This window comes from Dreissena polymorpha, chromosome 8, assembly GCF_020536995.1.
Source record: "Dreissena polymorpha isolate Duluth1 chromosome 8, UMN_Dpol_1.0, whole genome shotgun sequence".
NCBI classification, from domain to species: Eukaryota; Metazoa; Mollusca; class Bivalvia; order Myida; family Dreissenidae; genus Dreissena; species Dreissena polymorpha.
The window spans coordinates 106,381,152-106,395,689 of NC_068362.1; the positions used below are offsets into that span (position 1 = coordinate 106,381,152).

The following is a 14,538-nucleotide window of genomic DNA, read 5'->3' on the forward strand; positions in this document are numbered from 1 at the left end:
CCCAATCCAAATTGTTTGGTAATAAAAGGTTACACTTCAATTTAAATATTAATTATTAATTATTATTGTATGAATAGTTTCAGGACCATCATAATCTGTAAAAATTCAAATCATATAAGTAACATTCTGAAATACCAAGTGCTGTGCTGTTTCTTGCTTTTTCATCGATATAAAAAAATAAATGAAAAACTGACATTTTCAGTAATGAGTGTTTCTTTTTTCAGATGCCATTTGACGAAATCAAACCATCCAATCAGAAACACAGCCTGTTGCAGCAGTTGTTACCATATTGATCCCAGTCAAACCTAAGAAGCTCAAAGATGAATACTGTTTTAGATGTGCTAGTCTCTACATACCTCCTGGTTTGTTCAGCACTTACTTTGACCTTTGGCTTTTATGACGGGTGGACATGAATGACCATGTTTAGATCGAAATGGCCGAATGACACATCACAAAAATTCAAGTGGAAAGCCAGAAAGTCATGTCAACAGCCACATGTTGTATGTGACCAGCCAAGTTGTATTCAACGAAAAACAATAGTTTACGTTTTATTTGTTTAGATCGAAATGGCCGAATGACACATCACAAAAATTCAAGTGGAAAGCCAGAAAGTCATGTCAACAGCCACATGTTGTATGTTACCAACCAAGTTGAATTCCAATAATAACAATAGTTTATGTATTTTGGAAATTATGATGCATGTTAAGTATTTTAAAAGCACGCATATTAAATGTCTATCTAATGTATTTGTCTGTATTATGAAATTTTAACTTCAGATTTTGATCCTGATAATGGTAATAAATGGGAAATATTACCAAAGATTTTTTAAGATTGTCAAAGCTGTTTAAATGATGCTGGTAACTTGGACAAAATTGAAAAAATATTGTAGTATTTTTTGTTATAAGACATGTTTCAGTTTTCTGTTTTAACCCGTTAATATAGAAAGCTAATGAAAAATATTTTTTCAGAAAGGTGTAAAATGTTTACGCTTCAGATTTTTGTCCATCAACCTTTTGAAAACAATACTAGTCAATTGGCTCATGCGGGTCGGTATTAGATCATGAATCTTTTTTAGTAGCATACTATGTATTTCATGGGAATATAAATAAATTCTGGGCAAATTTTTTTAATCTACCTTAAATAATTGATTCTGTATTTACTACTAGTACTTTGTTGATTTCAATGGATATTGTTTGAAAAATGGCAAAGATTGTTAAGTTGTGTTGTTTTATCATATACTAACATGGTCATCAGTGTTAAAATTTGTTTTTGGACATTATAGTTTATTATGCTTTATATTTGTATATGTACATGAAGACGACCAGATTGTATCCTCTTTAATCAGTGAGTAATTTAATCAAGATTTCTTGATCACTGTATCAAGTGTATATGTATATTTTGCCATTTATACATAGAGCAACTGTAAAACAATTGCATTTTCAATGTAATGTATTCATGTATTGTTGCCATTTTTAAGCACCCCTTCGAAGAAGAGGGGGTATATTGCTTTGCTCATGTCGGTCTGTCTGTCTGTCTGTCGGTCGGTCGGTCCGTTCACCAGGTGGTTGTCAGACGATAACTCAAGAACGCTTGGGCCTAGGATCATGAAACTTCATAGGTACATTGATCATGACTCGCAGATGACCCCTTTTGATTTTGAGGTCAAAGGTCAAGGTCACGGTGACCAGAAATAGTAAAATAGTTTTTGAATGATAACTCAAGAATGCATACGCGGCCAACAGGGCAAACTCTGAACAATACTACTGAAGCAACTGGTCTGTAATCCTAAATCTATAATTATCAGTCCAATGAAACATCATCCTCTGAGTAAAATACAGTGGATCAGTAAAAATATTATCAGAATATGAGATTTTTTGTATATTTTGTATATTAAATATTGTGTTAATGTTTAATTTTGTAATATATTTAAATTTTACCAAATGTAAGGCTAACTGCATTTTCATTTTATCAATAACCACCACCATTACCACCACCACCACCACCACCACCACCGTTGTTCACAGTGACAAAAAAACGTATTCACACAATGGCTGCTTCTACAACTTATAGCCCATATAGGGGGGCATGCATGTTTTACAAACAGCCCTTGTTATAAGATAAACTCACTGTTAACATTAATTTGTACAAACCATAGTTATAAAAAAACATTTCTTGTGTCAATGCTGAAACATGTATTAAACTGTTAAAATAATGCACAGTAACAACTTCTGAAGAGAAAAATATACTTAAGGCTACGGGTGCAGTTTTGAATAAATGAAAGCTTGTCAGAATTTATTTGAGAGGTCACAGTGGCTTGACCATTGAACTAGAGACCCCAAAATGTGTAGAACTTATCAAGGTGCATCTACATATGAAGTTTGAAAGTTGTAGTTGGAAGCACTTTGATTTTAGAGTAAATGTTAAGGTTTTAGCACGACGCAGACTTCGGACGACACGACGAACTGTATGACAATACCTTGGGTTTTCTCCAAAAATACCGAGCTAAAAATAAATACTAAGATGTCTGCTTTGCAATTTTTCTTAAAATATACACTTATTAAACGTGAACAGTATTGACATATTGCTTACGATAAAGTTTGACATTTTATTAGTTTTGTAACAGTGTGTTTCACCTTTCACATTGACCATCCCACAATCCCACATTTGCTTTCAGTGGGGCCAGTGTCTGTAAATCTTCCACTACAAGTTCAGCAAATGTTTTATGACCAGATTTCCTCATATTTGGGAATGTTTATTTTTAACTTTTATTGAATGCATGAAACATGTTTGTTCTGTTTTTGAATAGCTGAAAACAGCTTGATGTTTGTAAATTGTGTGACATGTTGATCAAATTGATACATAGAAAAAAACACTTTTTTTGCGTTTATTTTTATGTGTAGCTTAACAACACGTTACCAAATACAAATTTAATTATTTGGTAACAATATAATTATTGTGCTATATTCGTAATACCGTATGAAATGCAATTTTAATAATAATGTGTGTTTGTCTACTCCAAATAATCATTTTGAATAAGAAAATATAGGGTAATAATATTTATGGAAAGTACCCGTAGGCACGTTTCAATTGCTTGTGTAACTCATATGGATCAGGGTCTTTCTAAATTATTGCATGATTGTTTATGCCTATGTCTGAATTGTGTAAATATCTTCAAAATCGTGAGATATTTGTTAAGAGGATTTTAATATTAAAAGATATAATAGCATCTAAACTTTAACCGGTCATCTTTTGCATTTATTTTTATGTGTTTATATTGTTTTGCTTACCGAGTTTAATATTGTCTATATTCGTGCATAATTTTGTTGTGGTTGTTTTGTTAAGACAAAGCGCATATCACTAATGCTGTTGTTTTTGTTTTATGTTATATGTATATGTATTTCCCAATCTAAGTGTGATGTTGCATTCTCAATAAAGTACATAGCCATTCACGTGGAAAAGTATTGCTAAGTGAAAATTTGTTGTCTTTACAAATAAAATCCGCAAGGATTGTCGTTTCAATTATATATAGCTTGCCGCTATTAAACCTGGGTAAAAACGTGACCGTGTGCTCATTTTGTTTTATGTTGACTGCCAATATATATATATATATATATATAGAAAGAAATTGTTCAAACAGTGTAAAAAAGTGTATCTTATACCCTAGCGCTTTCGAGTACACGTCTTCTTCAGGGGTGTATACAGATATGAGTTAATGAATCCCCAGTGCGAATGCACAAAAGAACTTGTTAAAACCTGCAGCCACAGGAAACAACTTATGTGTTTTAGACTGGCGCCCGCGGTGTTTATGATTTCCATTTAATTGTAACAAGAAATATCTTTAAAAAAAGATATACGGCGTTGATTGTGGTTGGAGTTTATGGAAGGTAAAGATTTAAATGAATGAGATCAAGGATAGCTAATATCTTTTTCTGTGCAGTTTTTAGCTGCATCAAACGCAGTACGGGATGTTACGCGGAGTTTTCGCGGCTTATTTTACATTATTACATATTGCTGGTCATAAACCTATAGATACAAAAAAGAAAACCAAAGTCAACCGGCCACACGCGAAGTCTCCGTACATATTTTAAATATGTATACGCGCGTTCTTCGAACAAACCTGTTTGAGTGGTTTATCGGGAATTGCTACGTGTATTTGATTCGATTATTAACAGTATCGAGAATCATCACGCTCATACTTAATACATTAGTCAATATGCTGCAATAATACATTAGTAAATATGATGGAATAATTCTTGTTAATTAATTAAAAATAATATTTATCATGGTATTGTTGAAAACACATTAAGAATCTATTATTGACATGCCATAAAATAATATCGCTGGATATCTTCATTTCACATCTTTCTGGTGGTAAAGAAAATTCTGGTTCACCTAGTTCACGCTTTAGCGTCTTTATTATATAACTATTATATAACTGACCGCGAACTCCGAACAGCACAGAAGGTCTGACCTGTATATAAACTCTGACATTCAAACACACTAACCGCGAACTGACCCCTTATACCTCGCGGGTTGAAATGCAACACATTAAAGTGAGGCATCGCTTCCACTGCTCTTTATACTTTTACATATAACATGTTGACAGGAATATGGAAGTCAGTACTAAATATGAGAACATGGCCTTTAAGAACATAACGTTCTCGCGCTGAAAATCCTCTGAAAATAAAAGATGTACGCACAAACTGTATTGATGTCGAGATTGAGTGTAAAACTGTTCTATCTATAAAGCCTTTTTATTAGAGATAAAACTGTTTCATGCTGAACACGCAGTAAAACAGTGTTACAAAGACGCGGACATGTTTCCAATGTTCTAGTGGTATTATCAAATCAGCCAATGCAGTCAATGAAGTGTATTCATCTGTACTTGGCCGCGGGAAGTTTTATTTGAATTCTATTGGACGCTAACAAAGGTCAGGCTAAGGTGAAAAGCTGGCGTATTCAGCTGACGCCGAAAAATTGAGGTTAGCTTTTTGGCTTTCAGTCTTGTTTGTGTCGTTTTATTTTTGTATTTATTTATTTATGCATATTAAAATTGTGTAATAGACTGACGCCCGTAATATAAATTATATTGATGTAATAATGAAAAATATTATAATTTGCAGTGAACGTTTTGCATTCAGTATTGTGTCATATTTATTTTTCGTTTTATGATTATTTTCATACACTTATTAAAATTGTGTTATAAAATGGCGCTTAAAATGTTTATTATATGGATTTAACGTTTAAATGATTAAAATGGAAGTTAGAATTTAGCGCGAAGTTGTTTTATTTTTTATATGTTGTTTTTATTTATTCCATGGGGATATATATATATATATATATATATATATATATATATATATATATATACAGCCGCGCTCTAGGGAAAAGTGGTTAATGCACGTGCGTAAAGCGTCGTCTAAGATTAGCCAGTGCAGTCCACATAGGCTAATCAGGGATGATACTTTCTGCCTAAACAGGACTTTTTCTAAGAACATACTTTATTTTAACGACAAATATCATAAAAGCGGAAAGTGTCATCCATGATTAGCCTGTGCGGTCTACACAGGCCATCTGGAACGAAATTTTATTGACATGCATTAAACCCCTTTTCATAGAGCAAGGCCCATATATATTTATGATATGGGTAACAAACAAACAAGTAGTTCTTCGACTGTAACAGGAAAACGAACACCGTGGACGTTATCTTGTTCATTGATTAAAGAGATATTTTTTATGTCATACCATTGTCCTCTTATTGTATAAACTTTACAAAAAACGCGATTGTTCTGCTCAATAATAAATCAAAACACAATGCGCATTCGATCCTGATCTGTCGGCTGCTAACATTCTCCCAGGTGCGCACGTGCAGAAAATGGACGACACTTAGTCTCACACACTTTTTTTGCTTCAAATACTTCCGGTCCCCGTTAAACATCTCGAGGGACACGTGGTTTGTGTGTTTTCAAACAGTCGCTTAATTGGCGTGAATCAAGCGCCTTTAATGCAGTGACCAGAGCGACGCGCTTAATTTGAAATCCAGATTTGCAAGGCTTAATTGATTCCAAAATAAACAAACACGCGGACAGACAAAACATGGAACGCCATTGATAGTCTGTTTACGCGTGCCTCGTACATATGGCTTTCAAATGGAGGAATTTAAATCTGAAAATAATTCAGCAGCGATCTTTGAAAACGGGGCTTGATGCATGTGTGTAAAGTGTCGTCCCAGATAAGCCTGTGCAGTCCACCCAGGATAACAAGGACGATACTTTCCGCATTAATTGCATTTTACCGCTGTGATAAACATCTTTTACATTTCAAGGAAGACTACTTCACGAAATCTAATCAAGGCGTAAAGTGTCGTCCCTGATAAGCCTGTGCAGTCAGCACATGCAACGACATTCTCCTCATTAACGAAAGTTTTCGTTTACAGGAAGTATTTTTTTCAGCGAAAATCCAGTTCTGGCTAAAAGTGGCGTAACGTAATAACTTAACGGACCTAAAGGCTAATCGGGACGACACTTTACACACATGCATTAGGCCCCGTTTTGCAAGTGCGCGGCTCAAGTGTTTTGTACCTCTTGCCGACGTGAAATTTTGCAGCGGTTATTCCTGAAGTATGCTTTAAAGTATACAAGTTATTTCCGTGTTGTAATGACTTTGATTTAGAAGATGAATACCATTTTAATATGTATATACCACTGAGTTAAGAAAACTTATATAAGCTGTTCATTTTGTGTAAACCCATCTGTATATAAATTCCACAAGTTACTAGTTTCATGTGACAAATCAATAATGTATAATGTTTGTAGATTTATTAAAGAAGCTTTTGTTAAAAGAAATACAATACTTAATAATACTGTTCATAAAACTTCAGTACCGCCTTGATAGAACCTAGGTGTTCTTACCATCGATTGTATTTATTGGTATTTTTATTCTTGAATGTTATCTTGTTATGCCTTGTTTCGAGACAGAGAATAGTATGTGTATTTAAGCATGAAGACAATGTACAATTGTATAAATGTGAATAAACTATCTTTCTATCTATATGTCTGTCTGCTTTCTTCAAGCCTCAATTCCTATTGGAATGTAAGGGTTTAGATGGAAATATGTTGTTTGCAACACTCTTTGAGTGCACAAACGTGTGTTAACGTTGTTGTTGTTGTCTTTTACAGCAAACAAACTCACCTTCAAGGCATCAGAGAAACGTAAAGTGCACTGGTAATCTTAAATTCTACTGCTGTAGTGAGAATTCGGCATTCGCTTTGTCATGATCATGAGAAGTACCAAATCAGGGTGTTATCATTATTAAGTCTCGTGGTATAAAGATATATCATTGTGTAAATTATATAACTTTACAGCTATATACCTTTTTGCACAATAAGCAAAAACTGATTTTAGAGCGCGAAGTAACGTTACTCGCAGAATTCCAGAACGAGACTGATCGTGTATCCATTCATAATAGGGAACTAAATAAGTTTGATAAATTTCGTTTTTCTGCAACTGTTTTATACCTCTATAGCATTTTCTAAGATTTTATATTAACTTTGTTTGATGTCCCTATCTTGTCGTTCGTATTGTTTAAGTGTAAAACACAAAATTGTTGAAAGCTGGCAATTATCGTTTTATGTTAAAATACGCCCTTTAAAGTTAGGAACGTTTTTCGTGGTAAACAATATTATCATGCTTCATATATTTTCATGACGCCATAGTGAATAAAGTGAATAAAAATATTTCACACCATATGATGAGGGGATGAACATATCCCCCACGGAGGACTGTCGCCGTTTATTAAGTGAATTCGCGCAACAGACTGACGAGAGAGTACGCCAAGCCGCCAGAGGGCATTGGACCCGCAGATAAAATATGAACGTATCAAATATGTGTGAAAATCCCATTAGCCCGTCACCGCGGTCCCCATATGAGATATGTCCTCGACGCCATGCCAATATTTACCCCTGTGATAAACATCTTTAGACGTAAATACGTCGATATTTTGTTGATAAACCCGCCGTTTATGTAAACCTACATTAACATGACATGTTAAATAAATTCTGCGACACATGCATATATAGCTTTGGCAATGGTGACCTTAACAAAACCGCATATCGCATACATTACTTCGTCTTTAGATAAGTTACTTTTGCAATAAACATATGCAATGTTTTATTTAACAAAATCTCACAAATAACAATACACGACCGCATGTTGGTAAATAATGTAAACGATATGTGTTTCTGTCATGTTCACACACATACTATTGCTGACTGGAATATTGGGTTCAGGAGTAGGTGGTTTTAACAAGTTCATTGCAGTCTTTATTTCAAATTGCAGTTATATTGTAGCGTTTGATGACTTAATAATTTGTTCTGTACGAGTTTGAAGTTAACCGTTAACTATACAATTATATAGAACGCTTTCAAAGAAGATAGTCGTAACCGTTTTTAACTATTAAAATTACAAACTTTGTCTGAAATAAAAATCGAGGCTTTTGCTTCGGCATAGTTAATATGAGGAGCGACATGCGAAAATGGGTCTTAACTGTATGCGACCAGTTTAGCTCAAGACCAGCCTGCGCATCCGAGCAGTCTGGTAAGGAGCTACCTTATCCGCTAACTAGGCCACGAAACCTCTCGTGGATTTAAAGGGACCTTTTCACGTTTTGGTTAATTGAAAAGAATTGAAATTGTTTGTGATTCGAAATTTGTTGTTGTAGTGATGATATTTGTGAGGAAAAAGTAATTATGAACATTTAACATGCTCTAAATTATCCATTATATGCATTCTTTGACAATTTTAAAACCTGAATATTATAAAGCGTTGCACCGCGAAACGATTGAATAATTTGAAAAGTTCATGTTGTTGTCGTTATATTTTGTGACACTACGAGGATTGTTTATATAAAGTATTAAATCAACACTCATGGTATGAGCACGGATGGCCGAATGGTCTAAGTGTAACGTGTCTACCGTTCCTTCGGGATATATATATAATGGCTTTTCCTCGGGCTTTCCTTAGCCGTGTGATTTGATAAACAAATAATATAATTTGCCTCTATACAAGCCGGTTCCGTATGCCCTGTGCGACTTGGATTGCTTTGATCACTTGGGTTGACTTGGGTCGACTTGGGTCGACTCGGGTTTACTTGGGTTGACTTGGGTTGACTTGGGTCGACTTGGGTTGACTTGGGTCGACTTGGGTTGACTTGGGGTGTCTTGGGTGACTTGGGTCACCTCGGGTGTCTTGGGTGACTTGGGTCACCTCGGGTGTCTTACACCTATAGCAACGAGTCTGCAATGTCTCCCCTCTGCGTTACGCAAGGAAGACAATCAATGTCCCCCTCTGCGCTATGCAAGGAAGACAATCGGTCAGTGTTGTACAAGCGACAATCAGTAGCTTGACAGACTCAGGCTGACCTACGAGACCTGACACGTGCACTAACTGGAATGGAAACCTTTGACACGGACTTATATACGAGTCTCTAGGCTACCCAGCAAGCTATGGTATGTTGTGCGCAAAGTTGCCAGGGTCACCTCCACTCGAAAGTATCCAAAGTCACAGAGATGTCCCTTGCTCAGGCTGACCTAAGAGACCAGAAACGTGCACTGTCTTATATTACCAAAGAAAACCTGTGACCCGGACAAAGGTATGAGTCTCTATTGAAGCTACCCAGCAAGCTATGGTGTAGTGCGCAAAGTTGCTTGGGTCACTTCTACTCAAAAGGCATCCAAACTCCCAGATAATTTCAATGGTATAAGGTCTCTAATTAATGCAACGTATTTAACGTTGTGAACTGTTCGACGATCGAACGCAGACTGCTCGCTCCCGTTGTTGTTGAAGTAGGTTATTTACAGGTCGTTCTCGCGTCTTCGTGACTACATTTGGTATCGACCTACCCCTGTGATGTTTCAGGGGAGACAATCTCAAGACAAATTCTTGTCTGGACGCAGCTCCGCCGAGGGAGTGCAGCAAGCAGCTCTGCCTTTATGGCCACTCTCGTCACCGGCCGTCGTCTTCAACCCCGAGACGGTTTCCCCAGTGCGTTGAGCGCACTGAGTACCGCCGCCCCGGGTCCACTCTCTAGGGCCACACCCTCGATGTTCTGATGCCAACACCAGGTCCATCCCGTAGGTCCTCCATATTGGTAAGCTCCCTGTCCCGCTCTCTCCAGTTCCTCTCTTGGAAAGTATAGTGTGAAAGCCACACTACCTCCTAGGCCCTTGCATACAGAGTGGCTCGGGCCCCCGGTTTTTAAGATCCTGGAGATAGCGAACCCCCGTCGATGTACCAGTCCCTCTCTTGGAAAGTATTTAACATGCCGTTATTGCGCTAATAACGTTTGCGCTTATGTTACATTTTCCACTGTCAAAACATTGTCTAGATCGATCCATATCGGATTTTGTTAAAAGATGTTTTGGTAAATAAGGCTAATTATAGATTTCCATTTCATTATAGGGTACACTTCTCGTATATTTTGTCTTTTTCATTTAAAATATTTATGAAGAGTTACTAGATAAATATAATATTATTATACTTAGTTGTGGCGTGACACTCTAGTGCATTCAGTTACAGCGAACGTTCGCGAACGTTCTGCTATTGAACGCTCGGTTCGCCGCGAACCGAAGCGAACCCTCTTGGGAGGTAGTTCGCTAGCGAAACCAAAGTCTAGTGCGTTCAGTTACGCTCGAGTGGTCATTGTCGGATCGGGTACTACTTACATGTACCCCGGGTACTCTTAAGTATACTTACATGTACCTCGGGTACGGTAAATATACTTAATCGTACCCGGTCGATATTAGACTTACCCGATTTGTATTCCAGTCCAAAATCCGATGTCGTTAAAACACTACCGATAATCTTAAACAAACTTCTGTTTATAAAAACTGCATCAACATGCTTTTTGGGTACGAGTTTCAATAACCTAAAGGCCATTTTACAGAAAATTAACATAAATGTAAATATAATTAATTAAAAAAATAGCCGACAACGACCGATTAAGCGTTAAATTTCCCGGGTACGTTTAAGTACATATATTAACCGTACCCGGGGTACATGTAAGTATAATTAAGAGTACCCGGGGTACATGTAAGTAGTACCCGAGCAGACAATGACCAATCCAGCTTCAGTTACAGCGAATGTTCGCTTTATTTCGCGAACCGAAGCGAACCCTTTCGGGAGGTAGATCGATAGCGAAACCAATCGTTCATAAAGACCGAATCGGAAACGAACGATGATTGGCAAACGTTCGTTGTAACTGAACGCACTAGAGTTGTGACGGTAAACCTCATAGATTTGTCAATTCTCCAAACCCCTGACCGATAACATTCATTTCATAATTCAGTAGCATACTATTATCTATATTTTATGTTAAAACGGACTTCGTCTCCATTTACACGCTAGAGTGAAAAAGAAGACAGTTCATAGCTATTAGCGTAAACGAGAATGATCAGAAATATAAACAATTAATAAAGAAATAGACAAAAGCAACCCTTCATCTGTTTGATGAATTATATAGATCTTAACATATGTTAAGTAACTAATTATTTAAATGTTATACCAGTAACATATTGTTTCTTTCCTTTTGCTGATATATACCGGCAGACAAGAACCAGACTACGGCTGCAATGTGTGAACACATTCCAACCACTCGCGATCCAGTCTTGCATTGGCAATACCATGATTCGACCATATCCTCACTGTGACGTATCCCAGTGCTTTTTTCGGCGTAAGCTGAATTAAGCCAGCTTTTCACCTCTCCTGACCTTTGTAAGTGTCCAATAAAATTCAAATAAAATTTCCCGCGGCTAGGTACGAATGAATACACTTCATTTATTCCATTGGCTGATTTGAGTATTCCACCAGAACATTGGAAACATATCCGCGTCTTTGTAACACTGTTTTACTGCATGAAACAATTTTATTTCTAATGAAAAGGCTTAATAGATAGAACAGTTTTACACTCAATTCTCGACATAAATACAGTTTGTGCGTACACCTTTTATTTTCAGAGAATTACCAGCGCAACGCGTTTATATTTAAAGGCTATGTTCTCATATTTAGTACTTACTTCCATATTCTTGTCAACATGTTAACATGTAAAAGTATAAAGAGCAGTGGAAGCGAGGCCTCACTTTAATACATTGCATTTCAACCCGGGTCAATTCGCGGCCAGTGTATGAATGTCAGAGTTTATATACAGGTCATCTCCGGAGTTCGCGGCCAGTAAAATAATAGTTATATAATTAATACGCTATCCGTGAACTAGGTGACCTGGAGTTTTCTTTAGACCAGAAATATGTAGATTCTTAATGTGTTTTCAACAAAACAATGATAAATATTATTTTTGATTAATTTAACAATAATTATTCCACCATATTGACCAATGTATTAAGCATGAGCGCGATGATTATCGATACTGTTAATAATCGAATCAAACCACTAAAACAGGTTTGTTCGAAGAACGCGCCTATAAATACGGATACTTCTCGTGTGGCCGGTTGACTCGTATGTTTTAATTTCACTTCCATTCTTCTTTTGGTTTTCTGTTTTGTATCTATAGGTTTATGACCAGCAATATGTAAAAATGTAAAATAAGCCGCGAAAACTCCGCGTAACATCCCGTACTGCGTGTGATGCAGCTAAGAACTGCACAGAAAAAAAGACATTCGCTATCCTTGATCTCATTCATTGAACTATCAACGCCGTATATCTTTTTTAAAGATATTTCTTGTTTCATTTATAGGGGAATTGCGGTGGGGCCCGTCCAAAGGGGAAAAAATGCGTCGTTTTTTAGGAAAAGGGGAAAATTAAAAAATCACTTTTTTATACATATTGATATTTATTATATGAATACACATGTTTGTATGAATATAATATTTACAGCAGAATGTCTCTGTCCTTTTTCTGAAATATATATCAATAATTTTTACAAAATGGGGGAAAAATATATACTCTTTTTTGAGGGGAATGGGGCCGAATATCGGCCCCGAAATTGCCATAAAAAAACACTGTATCCACAGCATGTACCTTCTGCTAGATGTATGGCGACTTTGCAATTTTGCAGAAATCAAACTTTGCTCGTGAACATGCACTTTAATGTCACAATTTCCAGTTGTATGCTCTTGCATGTAGCTGGAACTCAAACGCAATTGGTAAACACCAAGTGTTAGTTCACTTAGCTGTTCATCACTTAAACGCGGAAATCCCTGTACTTCACAATCTTCAATAGGCCGCCAAATCGTCTTTTTCCTAGCAAGACCTTTCTCTTCTACTAACATTTTCAGCTCGTTTTCTTTTTCATTTTGTTGCAGCATCTTTTCGGCGATCAATTCATCTTGTTCGACTTGGTCTGGGGAACTTAGAGGGGGGAAGTATTTGTTTGAGATGGCGCAAACAATTCTAACAAAGTCACCAATAAATGGCAGCTGGCTATTTGGCATCACATGATCCAGATATTTGAATCTCTTGATTCTAGCGTTTGCCGATTCGACCACCCATCTGATCTGTTAAATGATAATGAAAGATTATTATAAAAATGGCAATCTATGCGTTTTGCAAGTTTGGGTTTGTGATTTGTCAGGACTGTAAGGTTTATCAAAAGAAAATCATAAATGAAGAAAACGACTTGTTATTATACACATTAAAACTTGAACTATCACAAAATGTGATTAATACTCATTTATGGTGTCTTGTAGGGCAATCCATTTAAAAATGCATCCAACAAACAAAATGTCAAGCGGATGCACGATATTGAATTGTATATAAGTATGACATTTTATTGGATTCTGTTGACGCCTCACTTAGATACACAAACACAAAAGTGTGTCTACAGATGACGGATATGCAGACAGACAGACATACAGACGAACATATATAAATCCAAATAAGCCCCATGTCCTCCGCATTTGAGCATATTTTGTATAGAAATCTTTGCGACCAATTGCTAATTTTGTACATTTTCAGCTTCAATAACACACAATTTATCTCGCAAAGAAATTGCAATTATGAATAGTTTAATAACATATTTATCGTCATGTTTACAACATCTTCCAAAATGAACAGATTTGAATGATAAAATCAGCACTTTTTCGCTTTAAATCGCCGAGACTGTACCGAAACCCTATCCGTGTGCTTGTGATTTTCGTTTGTCTACTACAATAGGCAGATTATTTTACTTTACAATATTTTTTTAACCACAAACTGATGTTGCTGACACTCAAACACTATTTAAATTATTGCTTTCGTACATTTAAAATCGGCACTTTTTGTTGTATACAGATATCTGAATTGCTTGCAAAATGTACCTAGTAAACATTTCAAAGAAATAGCAGAAAATCTCAGTTAACATTAAATACTCACTGTTTGGATTTTCTCCCTTGAAAAAGGATATTATCGTTTGATCAAAAATCTTTAAATATAGATCTACGTGTTTATTAATAGATCTTTGTTTGCACCGATATTGGAAAACACATTAAACTTTATTTACACACGCATAAGACGACATATTCCACTATCAAATTAATGTATTTACGTTAT

General features: G+C 36.1%; 2 protein-coding genes across 5 annotated transcripts in view; one reads left to right on the top strand and one right to left on the bottom strand.

Annotated features, from left to right (window-relative positions):
- LOC127843021 (uncharacterized) overlaps window positions 1-5,273 on the top strand; it is a 42,815-nt gene extending 37,542 nt beyond the window's left edge. For all 4 annotated transcript variants that reach the window (XM_052372842.1, XM_052372844.1, XM_052372843.1 and 1 more), the window contains one exon: window positions 225-5,273. The gene's annotated coding sequence lies outside the window, so the exon portion shown is untranslated. The remainder of the gene's footprint in view (window positions 1-224) is intronic.
- Window positions 5,274-10,083: 4,810 nt separating this feature from the next.
- LOC127840797 (uncharacterized) lies at window positions 10,084-13,492 on the bottom strand. Its single transcript, XM_052369205.1, has 3 exons — window positions 12,999-13,492; window positions 11,599-11,695; window positions 10,084-10,181 (listed from the first exon to the last, which is right to left on the bottom strand). Exons 1-3 carry the CDS (start codon window positions 13,440-13,442, stop codon window positions 10,084-10,086), a joined length of 639 nt encoding a protein of 212 aa, XP_052225165.1. The 5' UTR covers window positions 13,443-13,492.
- Between the last annotated feature and the right edge of the window lie 1,046 nt (window positions 13,493-14,538).

Excerpts from the sequence above, each read along its gene's own strand:
- LOC127840797 (XM_052369205.1), bottom strand. The coding sequence starts at position 13,442 with ATGCCAAATAGCCAGCTGCCATTTATTGGTGACTTTGTTAGAATTGTT. Across the intron at positions 11,696-12,998 it reads GGATACAGTGTTTTTTTATG|GATATGGTCGAATCATGGTA; the intron begins GCAATTTCGGGG and ends CGTCACAGTGAG. Across the intron at positions 10,182-11,598 it reads AGTCTGGTTCTTGTCTGCCG|AGAGGAACTGGAGAGAGCGG; the intron begins GTATATATCAGC and ends ATACTTTCCAAG.